Genomic DNA, 27,014 nt, shown 5'->3' with positions numbered 1-27,014 from the left:
GTCCCTTTGTTGACACTTTTCAAGAACAAACTTATTTGTTCTATATTAATATATTTAGCCCCATATGATGTTATTTACAAGTGAACATAATTTAAATAACTTATATCCTTTTTACTAAATACAATTGATTATTTACATAATAGTTATTGAAAAACTGGTCATTATCGTGATATATGGACTGCCCACAAGACAGTGGTATTGACTAAGACAGCGATAATGATCGAGCCGTAGGCGAGGTCATTATCGCTGTCGCAGTCAATACCACTGTCCTACGTGCAGTCCATGTATCACGATAATGACCAGTTCTTCAATAATCAAAGCTAACTCGAGTTATTGTACGATTTCTATAGGAAAGAGTGAAGACCAGTCATAGTGATAACTACAAGTCACTGCAATTCATTTAAGTGCAATTTTTCAGTTATATGAATACAAAATAAAGTTTTCTAGAATTTTATAATTAACGAAATCACTTTAAACAGAGAAACCACGCCCCACTGGTCATTAACATGTAAAAGTCCGTTAACGACCGGTTTTCTGGTCCGTTTTTTTCTGTTAAAGACCGATTGATTTTTTTACTGAAGAATAAAGAATGTCATGTGGCCCCTTATTATCCAATAAGAAAAGCTAATTCTTAACCGATATGATATAAATTTTTATACTACAGATATATGTAAAACATTTAGGTAAACATATTTTATCATTTTCAAAACAGTTCCAGGACTACAATAGGGTTTCGCAGTTACTCTTGGACAAAATCTACTATTCCAGGAGATACTTTAATATTTTGGTATATATTTTTACTGCTGTAACCGAATAATACCAACACAAAAATAAATTTCTATTGCATAAAAGCCAGGGCTAGCCAAACTATGCCAAATATATGTCAAATCTAATGTTGAATTCCCGTCCAATAATTATTTTAAATATTTAAAAGAAATAATAATCAAAGCTATCTCAAGGTAAATTCTTCATAATTTGATATAAAAGGAAATTGGTTAGCAATCTGAGTGCACGTTTATTAATTAAACTAAATATTAAACTATACATTTTGTCTCATTCTAATATACAGGTTCTACTGAAGGACCCAAATTGTGAAAAAGACGACTAAACTAATAGATAATAATTTAAATGGTAAATCATAAACTTGCGAATAAATGAATAATTAGAAAGAATCGATTTCATAACTCTTTCTTTTATCTAAAAAAAAATTTCACTAGGCCTATTTCAGTGCAGTTATTGAGTGCTAAGTCAATAAATTTTTTTTTTGAACTCAAATAAGTCACACTTCATGTAATTATGCAAATACACGTCTGATTGCATTCAATAAGAGTTATTAAAATGAAAGCATGATAGAAATTGCTTTAAGTTCAAAAAAGTAAAATGACAAAAATACCGAACTCCAAGGAAAATTCAAAACGGAAAGTCCCTTATCAAATGTCAAAATCTAAAGCTCAAACACATAAAACGAATGGAAAACAACTGTCATATTCCTAACTTGGAACAGGCAGTACTGCCAAGTTTTCATAAAGCAAATGCGTGAGATTTGGCCAAAATTGTAAAGATCAAAGAGAAAAAACAATAGATCAAAGGAAAATGCCGCCAAATATTCATGAAAATGCGTGAGTCTCATTGCGTGAGACTTGGCAGCCCTTAACAGGCATTTTCCTATGTAGAAAATGACAATACTTTTATGTGTCCATTTTTCATGTAATATTTGTATTAACTTTTACAGGAGTCCTTTATCACAATAATAATAAAATATTAACAATGAATGATACTTTCCAGTCATCTTGATTTCAGCGTGTGTACAGACATTATAAAACTACCTTACCGTTTTGTTTCAGTTAACTTTAAAGTAAAAAAGAACGATAATATCCAGTCAAATTCACAGCTGAATTCGCCATTGCTGTTTTTAAACAAATACACTAAATGTGTGTACATTCGGTCACATGCATGTTGACATCGATGTGTGACACCAAAAATAAACGAACTACAATGTCAAAAAATGTCTTTCCTTCGGAATTTAGTTCAAGCGGGGTTGATAAGTGGTGAAATATTTTTTTAATTTTGAGATACGTTTTAATTTGTTTACTTCTGTACTTTTTAACTGTAGAATGAATATAATCTTAGTTTATCTGTGAAAACAGAAGAAAAAACTAACAGATAATTTCGCATAATTTTCAACGTATTTGTTTTAGGACGGCCACTTTGGGTTATATTTTGTTATATTATACGACACATGCTTATGAGATAGAAAGACATCAATATCTGACTTCAACAACAAGTAAGAAACCGAAAACAGAAAATTTTACAAATTGCCGCCAATTTAATTTGTCCGCAAAAATAACGCAACTTCAGAATTGTCGGCTTTGATATCAGTCCCATTCTTGTCCTTAGAAAGTAGCAACAACGGTCGTTTCTATGGGCTTGCTTTTCGACTGTAGTAACTTTATTTTCTATTTGTTTCATGTCTGTCTTCTGTCTTTTGATAATCCACTTCTACTTCAAGATTTGAGAATCGGCTTTCAATGCATCGGAAAGCAATCCCTTAGAAACTTCTTGAAGATTTTAATAAAAAAGATAATACAAATTGTCAGTCCAAAACCAATTACTTTGAATATAATACAGTTTAATACGTATTGTTTTTCAGTTTTTCCTTCTATTTTCACAGATAAACTAAGATGAAATATATTCCACAGAAGAAAAAATAATAATGTGTATCTCAAAGTTACCAAAATATTTCAAGTCTAGATAACGATCTGTCTCCTGTTGCTCACGGTCAGCCCTTAAGAAAGACAGACATGTAACCAGGTTTGAACTTGATTCCGAAGGAAGGACATTTTATGACATTGTACCTCTTTGTCTCACACATCGATGTCAACATGCATGTGAACCAAATGTACACAATTTAAGTGAGTTTCCAAATGCCCGGCTGTTTGAAAAAGTAATTGCGTATTCAGCTGTAGTATTTTCTTCCCTTTTAGTAAACTAAAACTAAAGGTAAGGGGATTTTTATACTGTCTGTGTACAATCTTAAATCAATACATATAGAAAAAAAACCATTCATAGACACTACAAGATTTTTGGGAATTAGAATAATCTGTCTATATCCTGCATGATCCTGCAAGCCCTTTAGGATCTTGTTATTTATGCCAGGTGATTTATGCTTAGATTAAACTAGAGGCTCTAAAGAGCTAGTGTTGCTCACCTAGGTCTATGAGGATCTTCAACAAAGGACCTTCTCCAACATTGTGGATTGGAATGAAATTCATGACAAATATCTTTTTATTTGTTGATCTTGTATTGCTGATATTTTTTTCTGTTTACAGTTTCTCTCTATTTGTTTTAGCTTTTGCCAAAAAACACACACAAAAAAAACGGTAAAAAAGTATCAATTAAGGCAATCACTCCTATGAAGAGTACTCCAACAATTCCGCAAAATTTTACTTATTTGTAGATCTTGTTTTGTTGATAATTTTTGCTATTTAAAGTGTCTATCTATCTTTTATAGTTTTCAAGATAGTAGTCAAAAACGTAAAATATTGGTAATAATCGTCATTAAAGAGCAAGTACTCCTACACGGATCCGACTGACGATTTCGGCTTTTTGACTTATTTGGAGATCAAGTCTTGCTGATCATTTTTGCTAATGTAAGTTTTAATCTATCTATTAATAGTTTTTTTTCAGATATTAAGCAAAAACGCAAAAAATCGTAAAAATCTTTATCAAAGTGCAATAAATCCAATTAGATGTCGTCAGACGATTTCAAGATTGAAAAACTTATTTGTAAATCTTGTCTTACTGATAACTTTTGTTTATTTAAGTTTCTATCTATCTATAATAGTTTTTGAGATATTAGGCAAAAACGCAAAACATTGATAATAATCGTCATTAAAGGGCATTAACTCCAATAAGGAGTTGTCTGACGATTTTGACCATGTGGACTCAATCTTGTCTTGTTAATCATTTTTGGTATATAAAGTTTTCTCTATCTTTTATAGTTTTTCAAATATTAGCCAAACATGAAAAAATAGGTAAAACTCGTCATTTAAGGGCAATAACTCCTATTAGAAATCGTCTGACAGTTTTGACTAATAGGCAATATGTAGATCTCATCATTTTGAACAATTGTGCCGCTGACAGATTTATAGCGGTTTTCAAGATAATAGATCAAACTTGCATTTTACCCCATTGCTCTATTTTTAGCCATGTCGGCCCTGTTGGTTGGCAAGCTGGTTCATCGGACACATTTTTAAAACTAGATACCCTAATGATGATTGTGGCGAAGTTTGGTTAACATTTTCCAAGTAGTTTCAGGAGAAAATCTTTTTGTAAAAGTTAACGACGACTGACGCTAAGTGATGAGAAAAGCTCATTTGGCCTTGTAGGCCAGGTGAGCTAAACAGCGTTTATTGATAGCTGTCAAAACTAAAAGGGTTCAATATATTCTTCTAATTGGCTTTCTTCTCTTTGCTTAATGTATGCATAAAGGAGAGTTAATTATTTAAACACACAGTCCGAAATTTTGGAAAGATTAATAACTAGTTTATCCTCAAATTTTCAGGATTATGACAAGTATCTAAAATTGATTGACATTCTTTAATTATATGACTTTGACAATTATATTGTTGACGCAAACATTGCATTATATTAAGTACAAATATCAAATGTACAATGGACACATAAAAATCTTGTACTTTGAACTATTAGAATGGCATTTTGATATATTACACGAAGTGTGACTTATTTCTGTTCTATTGACTTATCACTCAAAAACTGCACTGGATTGAAATAGTCCCAGTGATTTTTAAAAAATAGAAAAAAAGTTATGAGATTGAATCTTAATCATTAATTTTTTTCACATGCTCATGAATAACCATTTAAATCATTATTCATTTGTTTTACAATTTGAGTCCATTCATTGGAACCTGTATATAATGAGATAAAATTTATAGAAATACGCTAAGTCATAGAAAATAAACACAACTACAAACCAATGTCCCTCTATTTTAAATTATGAGTAATTCACATTGAGATAGCTTTGATTATCATTTCTTTTAAATATACGAATATATATATATATTGCAAGGGATATCAGCATCAGGTTTGACATTTCATTGTCTAGATCAATCCAGTAGTTATGCATATTTCGGTTAGCCCTGGCCTTTATACAGTAGACATTTGTTTTTTTTGTATTATTCGGTTACAACAGGAAGAAAAATTTACCAAAGTATTGAAGTAACTTATAGAATAATAATACATTATGTCCTACTTTATACACTATGTCATAGAGTAACTAAATAGCCCTATTTCCTAGAACTGTTTTGAAAATGATAAAATATTGCTTACCTTAATGCTTTACATATTTCTGACGTATAAATATAATCAATAAATTTATTGGTAAAAACATTTTTGTCTGCAAGTTCAGATAATCATTGAGGATTAAGTAATATCTACTGTGTAGTAATTTTATCTGGGGATTAGCCACTTGGGGTCTAGGCGTATTTTAAATCATAAGTGTAGAAACTTTATCTACCGCCTGAGGTCAATGTATGCTATGGTCAAATAAGGAAGTGGATTAGCCAGTTATTGGGAGGGGCAATTAAGATCAGATTATTGCATGAACTTGGACATGCAGTCATTCAGCTAATTTCTCTTAAAGAAGAAACATCGTTTATTTGAAAGTTAGAAAATATTTTGTAACTTTTTGCAAAAAGGAAGATCGCTGTGTATAGCTGGAGCTGAAATTGTGAGGTTGTAGTTGTTTTTCAAAAAGGAGGTTACTTATTGTATGCAGATTTTTGTGGGAGATTCAGAGAGCTGACTGCATTTAAAGACTTTTCCAGAGCTGATTTCCAACTACTTGTGAAATTCCAAAGATCTGATGAAGGTCCATCTTTGTTGAAAGTACAGCTATATTTCAGGTAAAAGCGAACCTTAAATCATTTTATTTGTAACTTCAATTTTTGCCTTTGAACCATGGTCAGACGTGCAATAATTTTTGGTCACTCTTTTATTCATAGATTGGAATCATTTGTGTTTAAAAATAGCTATTAGGGATGGTTTAATTTGGGGTTTGATGGTACAGCAGAATATTTAAGTATTTAAGTAGAATATTTCGGTTTGGGTAGAAGTACGCTTCGTCCGGGTCCAAAATGCGTTCAAGGCAAGAATTTATCAAAATTATTGATGATTATAAGCCTCATTGTGTTTTTCTTCAAATTGGCGACAATGATTTATCCGCTGAATCAAATCCTGCTAGATTAGCAAGAGATCTAATAGTTTTTGCCGATTACACGATCAAATGCTATCATGTTCGTCACGTGATTATAGGTCAGTTGCTCCCGAGATACTCCGGGGTGTGGAAGACAATTATAATAACAAAGTTATAGAGATAAACAAAGAGCTTCGACAAAATGTATACCAACGTTGCGATATTAGCTACTGGCAGCACAGGGGTTTTTTGGAAAAACACTCAAGCACTGTTATCAAATGACAAGGTGCATTTAAACGCCACAGGCATGATCAAATGTGCAAAGAGTATACGTGCAGCTCTAGGTAGTCCAGCTCGAAGTTAAATATTTATTTTAACACTTTTGATTGATATTGATGCAATTATCTACTATACAAAAATCTGATATGGAGGCTCTAATGTCATGTGGTAGCTTCACAAATATTATGGTTATATACTGACAATATGGTACTCCATTACTACTTAATTTAATATATGTTTCCTCTGTCTTGATTTGGTTTATTATGGTTGTGACACAAGAATGGTTGACATTACTAATGTCTTATATTATTATATGGTTCAGTTACATGTTATGTTTTACATGTGGATTAACTATTTAATCATTTTTCATGTACATACATGTGTATTGACTTTGGTTCAAGCAGAGAAACATACTAAATGGTTTATTACCCTATATGGTTGTGTCACAATAGGGTAAATTGGTTGTAAAATTTAAATGTACATGTTTTCTATACATATAATGGTTGTAGTTCTGGAGTTACTTTATCAGTATATTTAAATTTTAAATTCAATATTGGTTGAATCTATGTATTCATTTAAACATGTATATGCTTACAATTATGCCTAAAATTTATTGGATCATAATTTTCCTCAATTGGCCATATTAAGAAAATATTGTACTAACAATTAAAATAGTATATATAAATATTTTTTTTTAATTCTGAATTATTTCAGTCAGAATGCCAAAGCAAAGAACAAAAAGGAAAGCTGCTCCCGTAAATTTGACTGAGGCGACAATTGGGGATGTTTTTGAGATGGAGACTACTGCTTTGCCGACATTAAATAGACCAAGGGTATGGAACGCCACAGCTGTCTAATGTGGTACTCTGATATTACGTTATGTTGTTTTATTATTACTTGTCTTTACATAATATGGTTTTGACATTACGTAATGATGTTATGATATAACTCAATTTGGAATAGTCATTGCTTAATGATATTTCGATATTAAATGATATGGTTTTGCATTGATTTGATATAGTTTTGTCATTACTTAATATGGTTTTGTCATTACTCGATGCGGTTTCACAATTATTTAATGTGGTTGTGTCATTAGGCAATGTGGTTTTAACATTACTTGATGTGTATGTAAATATGAAAATAGTGGAATTAACTACTTTTGTAGTGTCAAAAACTCGTTGGAAGTACTTGATAAATTGCATGCATATATTGGTGATTTTGAATCTGTTCAAAGTTTTGATTTTTCTACCCTATATACCACTTTGCCTCATATTCTTATTAAGAAAAAATTCACACACCTAATTAAATGGGCATTTAAAAAGTCGGAATGCGAATACATATGTTCAAACTCTTTTAGGTCATTTTTTAGTAGCAACAAACAAAAGAACTATGTCAATTGGACATGCTTTGATACTATATCTGCCCTTGAATTTTTACTTGATAACATTTTTGTTCGCTTTGGAGATTCCGTATATCTTCAAGTTATCGGAATTCCAATGGGGACTAACTGTGCACCACTTATTGCGAAACAACATCTGATACAAAAATTTAACAATACTTTTAGATATTTGGATGATATATTGGCTCTCAATAATGACGACTTCAGTATGTATACTAAAGAAATTTATCCTATTGAACTTACTTTAAATAAAGCTAATACTAACAATGACCACTGTCCTTTCCTCGATCTCGATATCTATATCATTAACGGGAAGCTTTATACAAAAATTTATGATAAAAGAGATGATTTTTCATTTCCTATCGTTAATTATCCATTTTTAGATGGTGACGTTCCCTTGTCACCATCTTATGGTGTTTATATATCTCAACTTGTACGATTCGCTCGTGTATGTAACAACGTATTAGATTTTAGCGAGAGAAATTTATGTATTACTGAAAAATTATTACACCAGGGTTTTCGATATCATAAACTAGTCAAAACATTTACTAAATTTTATCATCGGTATAAGGACATCATTCGTAAATATAACTCAACATGCAGACATCTTATACGTTCGGGTATTTCACATCCAATCTTTTATGGTAATATTCTTTACAAAGCACAAAAATGTCAGTATTCACCTCAAAAGCTAACAAAACCTTTAAACAGACTTATTAAGAAGGGATATAGTTACGATACTGTTGTAAGGTCATTAAAGATTGCATATTTTGGCTTTAATATTGATTCACTTATAGGGTCTTTGCATCGGAATTAAACATATTTATTCCAAAGCCAGTTGTTGGCATGACACGGGTTATGTTCTTCTCATATATTTTATGATGGTATAATACTAAACCCCTAACAGGAGGGATTGTGCCTGATATTCATATGATGAAGACACAATCTTTCAATCAGTTTAATTGAGGTCTGGAGCTAGCATGTCAGTAACTGCTAGTAGTCTGTTGTTATTTATGTATTATTGTCATTTTGTTTATTTTCGTTTGTCTCCTATTCTGACATCGGACTCGGACTTCTCTTAAACTGAGTTTTACTGTGCGTACTGTTGTGCGTTTGTTTTTTCTACATTGGCTAGAGGTATAGGGGGAGGGTTGAGATCTCAAAAAACATGTTTAACCCCGCCGCATTTTTGCGCCTGTCCCAAGTCAGGAGCCTCTGGCCTTTGTTAGTCTTGTATCATTTTTAATTTTAGTTTCTTGTGTATAATTTGGAGTTTAGTATGACGTCCATTATCACTGAACTAGTATACATATTTGTTTAGGGGCCAGCTGAAGGATGCCTCCGGGTGCGGGAGTTTCTCGCTGCATTGAAGACCCATTGGTGGCCTTCGGCTGTAGTCTGCTCTATGGTCGGGTTGTTGTCTCTTTGACACATTCCCCATTTCCATTCTCAATTTTATGTGGCTTAACGTAATGTAGTTGTTTCATTACATGATGTGGTTTTGTTATTTCGTAATGATGATTTGCCAATTCTTTATATGGCTTTAACATTACATAATAATGTTTCAAAATTTGACGATTGCACACTACATGATGTGTTCGTTCCACTAGTTGATGTGGTTCTGTCATTCTTTGATGTGGTTATCACATTACTTGATGAGGTAAAACCACGTTACCATTTTGGAAAAACTAGTTCTATTTTTAAACCGATTTCAATATGTTTAATGTGCTTCGGATGAGCATGGAAGTAATATTTAAAATCAATATTACTTCCATGGGATGAGTGTCGCTATCCATTGAGTTAAAGTTCAAATTAAAGTTCGATTTGTTGTTCTAAGTTATTTGGTATGAAAAAGGGGAACGGCAGACAAAAATAAGAAAAAAAGTATTACAAAAATAACAATATTTCGGACATAAGGGGGATATCCTCAAACCACTTGGTCCGGCCGTTTTTTTCTCTCCTTAGTTCTCAAATGAAATGGAAGCAGTATTATAATTAATTCGTTAAGGATTCCATGGAACCCTCTGTCTCGCTTGAGACTGCTGCTGTCAGTTTAAAAGTGTAATGTTGACTGTAACAAGTCCATTTACCTGTAAAAGTTTGTTTTTTTGTAGATGCGTTATCTTGATCTTGAAGATGAACTCCTATACAAATTTTTATAATAATTCATGGAGGTTTACAAATTTATCATGACAAAACAGTTAAATTCGGTAATATTTTCTACAAAAAAAATATATAAAAATAAGAAGATGTGACATGATTGACAATGAGACAACTCTCCACCACATACTAAATGACTTAGACGTTAAAAACTATATGTCACTGTATGGTCTTCAACAATACGCAAATTCCATACCGCATAGTAAGCTATAAAAGGTCCCGACATGACAAATGCAAAACAATTCAAATGAGAAACCTAGCGATCTAAATGATGAAGACGCCGACGCGACATTAATGTCGCAGGCTCGACACAAATCAAATGACTTGTACTTTATTGTCAACAAATGAGACACTTTTAATCAACTCACACGTAAGTTACAGGGAAACGGGGGGATCGGACTAAACGACAGAGCAACAATTATATAAAATAAGAATTCTCCGATTTTTTTTTAGCGTGTATGATCATTTGAACATATACGAATATCAATATTTTATTTTTATAAATTGCATTCTCTGATATACCTCGCACTAATTGAAAAAAAAAATATTTGGAATATCTGTTTCACAGGTGACGACGGATATGTTCCAATTGTAGTAATCACAATCCCGTCCTCTTTTTCTAGAATGTGACCTACCGAATTAGACCAAATAACTCGGTTTGTACTTTCACGAATATTAAGCCAATTGCAACTGATTTTTACAGTTTTTTCATATGTTGTGCTTTATTTTTCTCGTTTGAATTGTTTCACATTTTTACGTGGTGGCCTTTTATAGCCGACTATGTATTGAAGGCCGTACGGTTGCCTATACTTGCTAACATATAACCAGACTCAAGCTAGCGACCAATCAAGCTAGCGACCAATTCTATCGACCACTAAAGTTAGCAATCAGAATCAGCTTGTCAAAGAATCATATTGCGGTATGTGTGAAAACCACAAAACCCCATTATGATAAAACGTTCTGTTAAATAGAAATTCTAGCTACCAGTGCGGAATATATTCTATCGACCACTAAAGTTAGCAATGATAATAAGCTTGTCATAGAATCATATTGCGGTATGTGTGAAAACCACAAAACCCCATTATGATAAAACGTTCTGTTAAATAGAAATTCTAGCTACCAGTACGGAATATATTCTATCGACCACTAAAGTTAGCAATGATAATAAGCTTGTCATAGAATCATATTGCGGTATGTGTGAAAACCACAAAACCCCATTATGATAAAACGTTCTGTTAAATAGAAATTCTAGCTCCCAGTACGGAATATGTTATTTTTTTAACGACTAAATGACCAGAGATGTCCAGCATTTAAAGTGGAAGTGGGACAAACCAACACCAATGACGTCTGTAACTGAATGCACTAACTAGCTTGCTTGCTTAATGCCGGCGTATTGATATCAATTAGCATAGAAAAAGAAATATATAGTTTCTATATAAAAAAAAACGTGTCAGCAATTCGAAAACTGTCTAAACATCTTAAATAAGCCTGTGTCAGATGTTTGATGTTTGATGAAATTCTGTATATGTCTATTTCTAATACAGCTTTTGTTAACGAACTATTTTTATTCCGCTGCATCTAAACACATACTAAATATTATTATACATGTATTTATATAAACAAAGGTGTGCCCCTCCACGGATTTTACACCATCGGGAAAAGGACAAGTTAGGAAAATAACCATATATTGACGTCTTCTTTACGTTTTCTGTGTTTTCCAAACTCTAAACCTATCATATTGTAAACTTGCATCAATAATTGCAAAAAAACATTAAAGACGTCTATCTCCTGTAATCATATAATGGCTATGTTATAGCACTTGGTGGATCAGAAATGAGAATAAAAAGTAAACAATTTGAATGGAAAAAAAACAAGAATAGTTGTCCATGATGATTTTTCTCGGATACTGGTCATAATGTTAAACCATTTTAACAGACATCTTTAATTTTTGTTATTATAAATCGCAGGATGTGTCTTCTTCTCGATAAGATTTCTTTCACGATTCTGGACCAGATCTTTCACGACTCAATGGCCATACCACCGTTACTTATTCTTTCACGATCTTTTTTTTTGGGTACTTGTATACCGAATGATAGCCGTTGGATTGGCAATCATACCACATCTTCTTATTTCGATAGCTAGGCTTTATATTTTTATTTGTGATCATCGAAATAGCAAAATAACTTTGTTTTGAATTAAGACCAAACAGATGAACATATAATACCTCCTCAACCCTTACCAGACTCAAGCTCTGTAAACTCTGATGTGTAGTTGTCTCATCGACAACCATACCACATCTTCTAACTTTATTTAGATTTCTATGTTGTGTTTTGTATACTGCAACATTGTTTATCTTTTATGCGCATACCCCTAAGCCCTCTTTTCGGAAGCCCGAGTAAAAGCCCTCGATCATCGATAGAAAATTTAAATACGAACTAGAAATCTTAATCTTAATAAGACTCAAATTCGAAGTCTAACTCGAACTCTACCTCAAAAGATGACTCAAATTCAAAGTTGAAGTCGAATTGTAACTCGAACTCTGCCTTTAAATGTGACTCAAACTCGAAGTTCAACACGAAACTCAATGCTAACTCGAACTTTAATTCTAAATATGCCTTGAATTCTAACTCGAAATCGAAGACTAACTCGAAGTTGAACTCGAATGTTATCCCTAACTTTAATTTCAACTCTAACTGGATAGATGGCCACAGTCATCCGAGGCACATTAAACATGGAAATTGGTTCTAATAATAGAACTAGTTTTTCCCAAATAGTCACGTGGTTTCACCTCATCAAGTAATGTGATAACAACATCAAAGAATGAAAGAACCACATCAATTACTGGAACGAACACATCATGTAGTGTAAAGTCGTCAAATTTTGAAACATCATAATGTAATGTTAAAGTCATATAAAGAATTGGCAAATCATCATTACGAAATAACAAAACCTCATCATGTAATGAAACAACTACATTACAACGGATAAGCCACATACACATCTAGTAGTGTTAAAACCACATTGCCTAATGACACAACCATATCAAATAATTGTGAAACCACATCGAGTAATGACAAAACCATATTAAGTAATGACAAAACTATATCAAGTCAATACGAAACCATATCATGTAATATCGAAATATCATTAAGTAAAGACTGTTCCATATTGATTTATATCATAACATCATTACGTAATGTCAAAATCATATTATGTAAAGACAAAATATCATCAAGTTATAATGAAACAACATAACGTAGTATCAGAGTACCACATAAGACAGCTGTGGCGTTCCATACAAGGGCAAAGAAACGAAGGAGTACTAGGACACAACCGCAACGAGCTGATTTGCCGGACAATATTACTATGAGTTCTTCGAACAATAATCTTCAAACCAGTCCATCCGCTAATGACATTGCTGAAGCATTATTTGCAAAGTTGCACAGTTCCGGCATTCAACTAGTAAAGGACAATAACGTGATGCCGACCAGCGAGATTTCAGCCATACTGAATCCTTCTTCACAAACTGGTCATGCAAGCACAGCACAGTCTATGCAGATTCCGGTTATTACAAGTGTACCACCGTTGGCAAATATACAACATGACAACGGTGATGACCATGATTCATCATTAGCAATATTTCAGCCACCCTTATCATCGGATCCGGATGGAATAGCTGGTGAGCAGTTCCACTCAAGCTCTGCTAATAAAGACACTCCCTATGCATGTCATATGTTAAAACATTCTATACCAATAGATTTTCATGTTAGTTGTAAGCTAAAAGATGATGTTTGGGCAGACAATTATTTGAACTTTGCCTTTTTGCTGCCGTCTAATATTGAGGAAGATTCCTCAACTTTGTTTGAAAATTTTAACATCACTATTTCAAATAGGAAAAACAAAAGGTGCTCCAATCAATTCATCAGTGGATGAATGCTTTTGACATATTATTGTCCATTTATTTAGGAAAGTCTTTGAATTCTGCCTTGGCCTTGATAAAGTATGGTTACACTATTCGTGGTTTATGTAAATCTTTGGGATTTCAAGCAGCTAAAACATATGATGAGAAATTTAGAAGGGCTGGAAAAATTCTAAATTTGAGATGGGATACCATAAATGACGAGTTATGGAGGTCTGTATCTCTGACTGAACGGTCAAACAGTGCCACGTCTCAGGATAGGAGCTCCTTTATGAATACCTCTAAAAATACATTTCCAAGAAGAGTCCAACAACAATTTCAGTTCCGCATCGGCTATTGTTGGGCCTTCTGTAAGTCAGGATGATGTACATCAAATAAGCATTGTGTATAAGTTTCATAACATTTGGTTGAGGCAAACTTAAGTTAGAGAACGGAAACTAAATATTTTGCAATTTTCCCGTTTTTAAAGGGGCATAACTCTAGAATTGTTAGAGTGACGCTACCAAAATTCAAACTTGATCTGTATTTAGTGGTAATAAGCATTGTGTATACGTTTCATAACATTTGGTTGAGGCAAACTTAAGTTAGAGAACGGAAACTAAAAACTTTGCAATTTTTCCATTTATAAAGGGGCATAACTCTAGAACCGTTAAAGTGACACCACCAGAATTCCAACTTGATCTGTGTTTTGTAATAATAAGCATTGTGTATAAGTTTCATACCATTTGGTTGAGGCAAACTCAAGTTAGAGAACGGAAACCAATTTTGGGACGTACGTACGGACGGACGTACGGACGGACGGACAAGGGTAAAACCTAATGCCCCCTCCGCTACGGCGGGGGCATAAAAACTGTAAACTCAAACACCAGTACGTCCATTGCAGCAATAAACATTGTACCCTCACTTGTAGAGAGGGCCAAGTTAAACGAGCAACCTCTGCCAAACCTTCCTTCTCCGGTAAAAGTTCATGAATTGAATAAATATTTATCGGGTTACAATCAACAGTTAAAAGAGAAATTGATACATGGTTTTACACATGGGTTTTTCAATCAATTCTTCTTTTTCAAGATCTAATTTAAATTTTCCTCGAAATCATAAAAGAGCCAGAGAAAATCCAGTTGTAGTACAATCAAGAATTGAAAAAGAATTAAAAATCGGGCGTTTTAAAGGTCCTTTCAAAAAATGCACCTTTCGCTAATTTTGTTTGTTCCCCTTAAGGGTTAGTTCCAAAGAAAGAGCCGAAATCATTTAGATTAATTCATGATTTGTCCTACCCTAAAGGAAATTCAGTTAATTCAGGTATTTCTCCAGAATTTTCAGCAGTGCAATACCAAAATATTGAGACAGTTATAGAATTAGTCCATTTGTATGGTTCACGGTGTCTAATGGCTAAACGTGACATTAAAGACGCTTTTCGCTTAATTCCGATTTCAGAAAAGGATCATCATTTATTAGGATTTCAGTGGGATAGCAAATATTATTATGACGCATCTCTACCAATGGGGGCATCCTCGTCCTGTCAGTTATTTGAAGCTTTTTCAACGGCACTTCAATGGATTTTAAATGAGAAATTTCACATTCATGGGGTATCTCACTTGCTTGATGATTGTTTCTTTGTAGGAAAATCTGGTACTAATAATTGTTTGACAGCATTGCACACTTTTATGAGCCTTGCTGAGAAAGTGGGGGTTCCCATAAGACTCCCAACAACCTGTCTTGTAATATATGGAATTGAAATTGATTCCGTACAGATGGTTTCTCGTTTACCTGAGGAAAAAATCAAAAAGTTTCACTTTTACTCAATAAATACAAATGAAAACAGAGTTACAGTAATTATTGGGTCTTTTGAATTTTGCCAGTAGGGTCATTGTTCCAGGTAGAGCTTTCTTACACAGATTATTTGATTTGACTATAGGTCATACATCTCCACATTATAGAATAAAGTTAAATTCTGTAGCAAGATTAGATCTTAAATTATGGGATTTATTTATTAAAGATTTTAATGGTAAATCATGTTTTTTATATAGCGAATGGGTTTCCTCAGTTGTTTTGAAACTTTATTCAGATGCTGCTGGGACACATGCTGGGTTTGCTGCTGTTTTTGGCAGTAAATGGTTTGCAGGTGAATGACCACAGGGGATAAGAAATTTACCCATTACAATAAAAGAACTTTTCCCAATTGTTTTGGCAATTGATATTTGGGGTTCTTTTTTAGCCAACCATAAAATTTTGTTTTTAACCGATAATGCAGCGATTGCTGCAATTATAAATAAAACATCTTCAAAAGAAGAGAATATTATGAAATTGGTCCGTAGATTGGTACTAGCTGATTAAAAATACAATATTCATTTTCGAGCTAAGCATATTCCTGGAAAGACCAATGCAATTTGTGACCTGTTGTCTCGTTTTTCTTTTTAGAAAGTTCATTTGATAGCTCAATGGCTAAATCCTTCTCCTGTGTACATTCCACCTCAATTTTTTAATCTGTAACTGATAAACTCATTTCTGCATCCTTATCTTCAAATACAGTTTCATCATATAACAGAATGTTAAATGTGTATCAAGAATTTTGTACAAAGCTTTTTCCTGGTAGGCAAGCATTAAATAAGACTTGATAATTTCTGTATGTAAGTAAATAGCCTTCTGTCCTCTTGGTAGTTATTATTTGTTTTTATTTTGTCGAACATTCTGGACTAACTAGTTGAGGTCAACATGGTTTGCTCTAGTCTATTGTACATTTTAGTATATTTGGGTAGAAGTCAACATGGCTTGCTCTACATTTGTTTTTCATTCAAGATGTCCAACACATGGTGTTTTGTGAAATTTATTTATTTTGTTTGTTTTTTCTTTTAATATTTTAGAATTTTTAGTGAACATTTTTACATGACTATTATTAACTATTTGTTTTTATTTTCACATGTATTTTCGTCTACATGGACGGTAGAGTTCAACATGGCTTGCTCTGCATTTTAGTGGTCAGAAATGGCTTATTTTCCTTAGCTTTATATACTGTCTTACCTAGTTCTGGACAGGGAGTCCTCGGGTGGGGATCCCCTTTGGGGATTTGTGGCATTTTCTAAACCCCACCTTTGCTTTTTAATGTCATTGTCATTTATTTGCTACTATTGATATTGTTAATATGTCATTCTCAATTAATGATAAATTTTGAATAAATGACATTTTGCTCAACTTGAGTTTTATATTAACAGCAAACTTAGCTCGGCCTCCCTATAGGTTTGTTGAACATCATCTTGAGGAACCTTGGCTGTCAAAAATAAATTTATTGGAAATAAAAACATTTTTGTCTGCAAGTTCAGATAATCATTGAGGATTAAGTAATATCTACTGTGTAGTAATTTTATCTGGGGATTAGCCACCTGGGGTCTAGGTCAAATAAGGAAGTGGATTAGCCAGTTATTGGGAGGGGCAATTAAGATCAGATTATTGCATGAACTTGAACATGCAGTCATTCAGCTAATTTCTCTGAAAGAAGAAACATCGTTTATTTGAAAGTTAGAAAATATTTTGTAACTTTTTGCAAAAACCCACCTATCTTCCACCCAATTTTAATAACAGTTTTAATCATTATTTTTATTTTTTACTGTTATTATTTTATCATCTTGAGATACTAGATATGTGATGTTTCACAAGATTTTTTTCATTGTATTTGTAGTAGTGTTTTACTATTTGTTCCTGTAATGTATGATATACTGGTTGGGGCATTTTCTAAACCCCACCTTTGCTTTTTAATGTCATTGTCATTTATTTGCTACTATTGATATTGTTAATATATCATTCTCAATTAATGATAAATTTTGAATAAATGACATTTTGCTCAACTTGAGTTTTATATCAACAGCAAACTTAGCTCGGCCTCCCTATAGGTTTGTTGAACATCATCTTGAGGAACCTTGGCTGTCAAAAATTATATTTAGTAAAAAGGTAATTAATTATTTTCATTATGATATGTAAATAGCAGCATTTGGTGCTAAAATGATAATAGCACAAATGAGTTTTAAGTGTCACTAAAGGGTCGTAACTCGTAAATTAATATAAGAACCGCTTCGTCAGAAATTTGACAGATCAAAGTGGCATTTTTGCGTATTATAGCATATTAAGTGGCACAAATTTGTCACAGACAAGTTCATAAAAAGCCTCATCACATAATATAAATTCAAAATATGTTTCCTTGAAGTTATGAAAGAAATTTCAACTTCTTTGCTGAATAAAATCGGCACGACGAGTGGCAAGCTCGAGTTTGAAGTCTATTTCAGGACGTTAAATCAAAATTAATTTTTACGGAAGAACTTCTAAAACGGATTGTCCTTGACCTTATTTTCATGGTTCTGTGTCTGTTTGAAATATTTGTGAAGTGAAATACGCACTTTTTATGAGTAATAGGATAACCATATTTGGTATATGGGTTCCTTCAACGTGCACATGTTCGTCAGGTACAGTTCACATGTTTTCTTCCACATTTCATGAATCAATGATCACGGTTAAAGTTTCGTGGTCAAGTCCGTATCTCAGATACTATAAGAATTAGGTCAACTATATTTGGTTTATTGAATGATTTTAAGGTGTAAACATCTGACCTTGACGTCAATTTCATGGTTCATTCGACAATGTTCAGTTTTTATGGATTGGTCTATTTCTCAGCTACTATAAGCAATAGGTCAATTATATTTGGTGTATGGAACGATTGTGAGGTGTAAATGTCTGTCTGGCAGGGTTCATATGACCTTGACTTCATTTTACTGGTTCATTGGTCAATGTTTAGATTTTGTAGTTTAATCTGTTTCTCTGTGAGCTATAGGATTACTATATTTGATGTATGAAATGATTGTAAGGTGTACATAAAATTGAGAATGGAAATGGGGAATGTGTCAAAGAGACAACAACCCGACCAAAGAGCAAAAAACAGCCCAAGGCCACCAATGGGTCTTCAACACAACGAGAAAATCCCACACCCAGAGGCGGGATGTCTGTCTGGCTTGATTCATCTAACCGTGACCTCATTTTCATAGAAGATTTATAATGTTAACTCTATGTGATACTTCATATTACAGAATTTCAACATAAATTCAATGATAAGTAAAACAGGCGAGACATTTGAGCGTGTGCATTCTTGTTTGCAACTAACAAATATATAAAAAAATATCTGTTATCTCTATTATGATAATAACATTATGTTTCATTGTTAAAAACAACCGAATATGGATCTTTATTGGGTTTTAAGTTTGTTTTCCTACGTTTACAATAGCGCGGCTCGATGTTTGGCGATCGATCAGAAACAATCATTAAATTAACAACAACAAAAAGACTCTTCGCTACATGATTTCTGTGGTAGTAAGTTCGACGATAAAAGTAAAAATAATTATCATTGATTTCAAAAATGTCGTGTATGTCTCCGAAGGATAATGATGATGTCGTAGCATGACTAACAAAGTAATGACGGACTGGTGGACTGGTGGATTGGTTGATAGGTCAAAGCATTATATTCTTCACAATCTCGTTGTATGGGGTATGATAATAATAGAGTAATAAATCTTCAATAAATGTGTCACATTCAAATTGCAATCGGAATATCAATAACATAACGTACAGAACAGCAAAAACTAATGACTTAAATCAATTCTTTGCATGTCCAATAAATATTTTTTTTTAGTAAGTTTGTAAGAAAAATGAATTATAACGACTACAACAGATATAGCAACTGTTTAACACCGAGATTTATCGCAAGTCGGTTTTATTTATTTAGTCATAAAATTTCTGTTTGATTAGCTTATATGGTAATGTTGTATATAGAGTAGAGAAATCACATAACAGTCAATGGAGACAATATTAGCTTGAGAGGAACATAGCTTATTTAAGACCCCAAAGTATTCCTTGGTTCTGTTACTTTCTTGTCATCAATAAATCTCTTTCACTTAAATTCCGATAGAAACGAAGCCTCTGGACATTCAACTGAGAGATATGCATTCATGAGTAGATGCCATTGCTGACTGTTTCTACATATCATATTTAAGGCAAAGAATATGTTTCAGTGTGTGTGGTGTTTTGTTTTTTTCCGGGTTTTTTATGTCTGTTTTGATATAATTTATATTTTACTCACTGCTGAAAGACGAGTTATATTTGGCACAGAGTCAAAATCTGGTTGTTGTAAGAAGAAATCTGGTTCTGAAGATTTATTTTTGTGAGTAATCCTTCCCCATCTAATATCATAATGGTCTAATTTTCCTGCAGTTCCTAAATCCCGTGGTGGTAACCACAACAGTCTAATGAGAGGCGGATCCTGACCCCGGTCCACCTTTATCTTTACATCTCTCACATTTCCTGGTGGAGAAACTGTCAATGAATGATATAATATTTTTTAATGTTGTTATAACATCTAACTTGTTTATATATTTCAAAGGAAATGATAATGATGAAATAATTCAATGGTGAAGCTCACGTGCTTGTGTTTTCAAAATCGATAAAAGATAGAAAGTTTTCCCCCATCCGTTCCCCCATCCGTATTTGTTTTTCATTAAATAACAGCAACAACATTTTGAACCTGACCTGACATAAGTCGCTATCCGGGTTGAATAAAAAATGAAGACACATGTATCTAGGTTTTGATAATCAAAACATAATAACATTTATAGCAACTTTACTGCACTGGGGGTAATAATCTATGTTTGTTATTAAATTACCACTGGAATATCTCAATGTCCTAGGCTAGCTCTTTATGGCGTTAGTACGATTGCACTAACTCTCAACTTAATTTTCTAGTACTGTTACACAACTGTCCAAGATTATATATTAAGGAGATGTTGAGCGCTCACAAAGATGCTTAACCCCGCTTCATGCTATAATATCCTTCACAAGTCTGTTACTAGTATTCAGTGTTCGTTGATGTCAGTCATATTCAGGCGGATACCCAGTAGAAATTAAACAAAAGAAATGGAACTCTTTGTTAGAGAAGGTAAAAAAAACAAATCGGTATATTTCAATTGTTTACATCTGTTTCTATGGGCTTTAAAAGTTTATTTAATAAAGGTGCATAATTTAGGATTTTATGCATCTTATATACGTGTTTTTACTTAAATTATAGTATGGAGCTTCGAGATATTTGTAAACTTTTAAATTATAGACAAATTTTCATAAAACAGTCGATTGTGGTAGGTGCAATTACAAGTGGATCTTTTTTTGTGCATACGCATAAATTCCGCCGAAAAAAAATCCACACAAAGATAAAAGATTGATTTTTTTAAAGCATTAATTTGCGTCTCTGCCCCCGGCGACAGCTTTATGGGAAAAAATCCTAAAAATGGGCAATAATTTCATCGAAAGAGAAAATCGAGTGCACCTTTTTATGTAAGGGCGTGTTTGAGTTGACTATTCTGTCTTGAAAACGTATAAAGCAAAAATATTTGATACATCATCTCGCTTCAGATTCTATCATTTTTATATATTTAGGCTACAGGTTGATTTAATAACATTAAAAATCCACAGTACTAAAAAATGAAATATATGGGTCAAGTGAAATACCTTTCTAATGAGTCATAACAACAGAGTATGTGTGTTAGAATAACAATTTTTGACTAAAAGTACTTGACGACAGACTTTCCAGGTGGATCTTAAAAATGCATAACTTCAATAAAAAATATTTCTTTTGGGTGTGTTATCTAGGTTTATTAACTTTTGTAATAAAGCTTATAAAAATAATGGTATTAATTATTTTTGGAGTGTTAAAAATTCTTTAGAGGTTTTAGATAAAATACATGCTTTTGATTGTCCTTTTAATTCTGTTGACAGTTATGATTTTTCTACTCTCTATACTACACTTCCACACAATCTTATCAAGAAAAAGTTTGCATATTTAATTAAATGGTCTTTCAAAACATCTCATTACAAATCTATTTGCTGTAACTCGTTTAAAGCCTTTTTCTGTAACGAAAAAGGAAAGTATGCTAGATACACTTACTGGAAATGTGAAGATATGATTGAAGCTTTAAATTTTCTCCTGGACAACATATATAAAATTGAGAATGGAAATGGGGAATGTGTCAAAGAGACAACAACCCGACCACAGAACAGACAACACGTTTTGGCAATAAAGTGTATCGACAAGTAGTAGGATTTCCTATGGGCACTAACTGCGCCCCTTTAATAGCAGATTTATTCCTGTATTGCTATGAATCTCAGTTTATGGCCAAACTCAGTAAAGACACGTCATTGTTACATTTGGTTGATACATTCAACAATACCTTCCGTTATCTAGATAATATTTTTTCGTTAAATAACCCAGAGTTCTCTAAATATACTACCGAAATTTACCCAAAAGAACTTACTTTAACTAAATCTAACATAAACAGCAGTAGTTGTCCTTTTCTAGATTTGGACATTTCAATCTCTAAAGGAAAACTCCATACTAAAATTTACGACAAAAGAGACGACTTTTCATTCCCTATTGTTAATTTTTCTTTTTTATACGGCGATGTTCCTTTGGCTCCATCATACGGTGTTTATATATCCCAACTCGTTCGTTATGCCCGTGTGTGTAGTGATGTCATAGATTTTAACGAACGTAATCAATGCATCACTGGAAAATTATTCAGTCAGGGATTTCATTACCATAAATTACGTAAAACTTTTACTAAATTCTTTCATAGATACAAAAATTTGATTAGTAAATTTGGCTGTACCTGTAGAAAACTGATTGAAAACGGTATTTCACATCCTAAATTTTACGGTAATATTGTACTTAAAGCGCGGAAATCACTATGTGATCCGTGTAAACTCATCGAACCTTTAAGCAAACTTATTAGTAAAGGTTATCTTACCAGTGTTGTAATTAGATCTTTGAATTTAGTTTACATTGGCACTGATATCGATTTTGTCATCAGCAAATTAAAACATAACTAAATTTGTATTCTTTTCAAACGGGATTTATAAAGACACACCCACGTTCATTTTGATTTATAAAGAGGTTAACTCCTAACTATCCTACTGCCTGTCGATACATTCATTTTTGGCATTGCACAAGTCATGTCTTCTTTGACTGTCCATGACGTTAAAGTACTAAATCTCTGGGATGTGTTTTAGTTGATTTTAGTCTCTGATGCATGATTTTTTTTTATTCATTGTTTTTGGCTTTTGTCAGTAACTGCGAGTACTCTCAAATCGTACTTTCTTGTTGATTTGACCTGTTGATACTAATTGTAATGCTTTTTTGTTATTTAATGTTATTCAGGGTTATATCTGGTCTACATACCAGCTTTGATAAGTGTTTGGTATTACTATGAATTTTCACTTCTTCGTACTATGAACATCAAAATTATTAATTTTGTAAAAATATTTCCTTTCTCCGTCTGAACTGTACACGTATACCTAACAACAAAATTATTTTCATTTACCTGTGTTTAAAGTTATTGCAAATGGCTGATATTTTTGTTCAAGCATATTGTTTTTCTTAAATTGTTTAACATTTCACAGCGGTATAACATGTTACTTTAATTATTCTTCCCTTAGTTTATTTATTTTGTATTTACATTGTATCATAAATCAAATTTATTTGTTCAGTGTATGTTCACTGGTGTTAATATGTCTTTTGATTGAGTTAAGCCATTTCAATTGATATTTTATAGTGTATCTTTCTATGTTGTGATGTTACACTATTGTTTCAGATAAGGGTGAAGGTTTGGTACCATTAAAACGTTTAAACCCGCTGCAATTGTTTGCACCTGTCCCAAGTCAGGAATCTGATGTTCAGTAGTTGTCGTTTGTTGTTGTGGTTCATAAGTGTTTCTCGTTTCTCGTTTTTTATATAGATTAGACCGTTGGTTTTCCCGTTTGAATGGTTTTATACTAGTAATTTTTGGGGCCCTTTATAGCTTGCTGTTCGGTGTGAGCCAAGGCTTCATGTTGAAGACCGTACTTTGACCTATAATGGGTTACTTTTATAAATTTTGACTTGGATGGAGAGTTGTCTCATTGGCACTTATACCACATCTTCTTATATCTAATTATTAGTCTTCAACCTCCGAAAATTTTTAGTCTGCCCTTCCACGAAATATTTAATTAGAATTTTTTTAAATGTTTTTGAACTTTCGAAAATTCCACCTGACAACCGATAAGACAACAGTTTAAAGGTGACTAAATGCAGAAAAGTACACTTAATGATGCTCAATAGCTAGTAGATACATTTGTCTTTTAAAATACAACTGGCATATAAGGATCGTAATGGTGCTATGTGGATAAACTTATCGGTTTTCAAGAGCTAAATTGACAGCGCGTCATCCTTACAATTGCTTCCATTTTTACGATTGTAAAAATTAGCTGGCGTAATGGGGAGATAACTTTGACGAAGTAGAGTCCTGACTGTATTTGTTTTTCATTTATTGTATTGTCATAAATCAAGCCTTTGGTTTTATTGTAAATATTTTTCACATTTTGTCATGTCAAAGTCTTTCATAGCTGATTATACGGTATGGGTTTTGTTCATTGCTGAAGGATATAAAATGACCTATAGTTGCCTTAAACAACGTTTATGGACACCGTTGGAAAGTTGTCTCATTAGCAATCATACGACATCTCATTATCTGATATTACTTAACTGCTACATATTAAGAAGCATGTACATGTAGATCTTGACTGTTCATCGTACAGGTACAAAAAAATGTAAATTTGCGCTTTTGGTAGTTCAATTTTGGCGCTTTGATACATATAAATTTAAGTAAATTGCTTAAAGGATATTATCTAAAACAGTTATTAGCGCCGATTTTTGATATGCTCAGTAAGAATTGTTTTTGTACCTTTTGTCGTTAACGCTAAATTTGTTGTTCATTGTATGTAAAAGTGTTATCATTGTACTTCTGCAAGGTTTAAGCATAAACTCTTTCATGCCAAGCACTATATAAAATGTGGTATGATTGATAAAGAGACCTCTTTCAAAAAGAGTCCAAAATAAAGCGGATATATGCAATTATAAAATCACTGAAAGGGCTTCAAAAATGAGCAAAACCCATACCATACAGTCAGCTATAAAATACACCGACATGACAAAAGACAAAAGACACAAAGTACCGATCTGATTCTAATTGCAGTTACTGAAAGCTAGTTTAAGGTAGATTGGGGTCTAAATTAAAATCCATAGAATTTTTTAAAAATTTTAAAAATGTAGTTTATATCATGCTTTTTTAAAAAATATAATAAAAAGTATGGGTCACGGGGCTTATTTTCACGATTCAGGTTGTGCAAATTTGTCAGATTTTGTAAGGATTATGGATGGAAAACCCATTTTTGCGCGATAAAACGAAAACTACACCATAGAATTTTGAAATAAAATATGAGAAGATAGCTCTAATAATATGCTTTCAGATAAGAAAAAGAAAAAATGGGGTCACCTGACTCGTTTTCTTGCTTCATAATAAAAAAGGTAAGTTCACAACATATTCTATAAAAAAATTACTTTATCTGAGTTATCTCCCTTTACATTTGAGTTGTCTCCCCTTTCATGGCAAAGTTGAAAAAAAATTAATCAAACAAAAATATTCTGTTTTTGGTAAAATACAGCCGTAAATATGATAAAACACGTAATTTTCCTTTTTAACAGGAAAAGTCTTGCACATGAATTACATACTACTCTCGAAATTTGCACACTTCTTTAAAGATCTAGACCAATTCTTATCTGCTATTTCAAAATCCAAGATGGAGAAAGACACCCGAGCTACCTTAAAGCCAATAACAACTTCTAAATAAATCTATGGTCATTTTAACATGGAAATGCACGATATTTGTCAATATCTTCATAGTAAGCGTTAAAATGATTTAATTTTATGTTCTAGACCAACACCAGCAATAGTGTCCATTTTGATCGGCCTTGTTCAAAATACAACTGGCGTTGCAATTTTAATTATCCAAAATAACAATTAACCGAATTGATGTTGTATATTGAATAAAGTTTACTAAGAAAATAATATTAAAACCATGAAAATAGATGTGTCTATATGTTCGCTTTTGAGATAATACCATGTAAACATATGGCGGCAATCAGATGTTTTTTTTACTTTTCATTGACTTCTTAGCCCATTTTCTCGAAGAAGTCAGTGGTTGGTATTGACATGTTTAACATTTTTGTAATTCCTATTATCATTTTGTATGCATATGTTTTCACTATCAAAATGTAACCTGGTTTTGAAGGAATGTAGTTTAAGATAAAATTGTTAAAAAGAAACGCGTGGTTGTCGTTGGTTGCTGTCTGTCATACTGGTTTTTTTTCTCGTCTATTATTTTGTTATTAGTCAGACCGTTGGTTTTTTGCTTTAATTGTTTTACATTTTGTCATGTTGGGGCCTTTTACAGCTGTCTATAGAGATGGGTTTTAGTCATTTTTAAAGTTAACTTATAGTTGCTTAAATCTGCGAAATTGGGACCGTCTCATATGAAATCATACCAAATCTCCTTATTTTATAATGCCATTATGATGAAAATTTAACAGTGGCAGAAATTTGAAATTCGACATGACTACCAAACATCCTCAAACGAAAACATTAATATTATACCTGTTATCTTTTTAAAACGAATGATACCCATTTACGAGCGCCATCTACTCAGCTAAATGGTGTTGACATATTATCTTCAATCATCTTCAATAACACAAATGCACTATTTCTTATTCTGATGAATTGATGCAGACATAACAAGACGCGATTTTTCTCAAGTGCAAAGAAATATAAAATTTGCAATATTCTCGTGTACAAAACGCTTATTTAATCATAGGTGAATTATATATTTATATTCAATATAAATTAATAAGCAAATAATGCCTCTACATAAATATCAATAAAACACAATATGTTTTATAGTGTTTTGTTGGTAAATATGTAGAGGCATTATTTGCTTACTATTTCATTTTGAATATATTTATATCTGTACACAACTTTAATTAACTTTATATACACACATATATATATATATATATATATAAACAAGTCTAAATTGAAAACAACGTTCAAACCTATGATTGCGTTAAATAAAAACCGAAATTTTTATACGTG

The 27,014-nt window shown here is 32.5% G+C and overlaps 1 protein-coding gene across 1 annotated transcript in view; it reads right to left on the bottom strand.

The window, feature by feature from the left end:
- The window catches only part of LOC127698929 (uncharacterized), a 500,671-nt gene that overhangs the window by 246,531 nt on the left and 227,126 nt on the right, over window positions 1-27,014 (bottom strand). Inside the window, exon 12 of the mRNA XM_052202662.1 lies at window positions 20,087-20,319. Coding sequence (XP_052058622.1) covers window positions 20,087-20,319 — 233 coding nt within the window. The remainder of the gene's footprint in view (window positions 1-20,086; window positions 20,320-27,014) is intronic.

The sequence above is a fragment of the Mytilus californianus genome, unplaced genomic scaffold (genome assembly GCF_021869535.1).
Source record: "Mytilus californianus isolate M0D057914Y unplaced genomic scaffold, xbMytCali1.0.p SCAF_4, whole genome shotgun sequence".
Taxonomy (NCBI): domain Eukaryota; kingdom Metazoa; phylum Mollusca; class Bivalvia; order Mytilida; family Mytilidae; genus Mytilus; species Mytilus californianus.
Note: the sequence above shows the minus strand (reverse complement) of the source record. Positions and strands in the feature narration are given on the sequence as shown.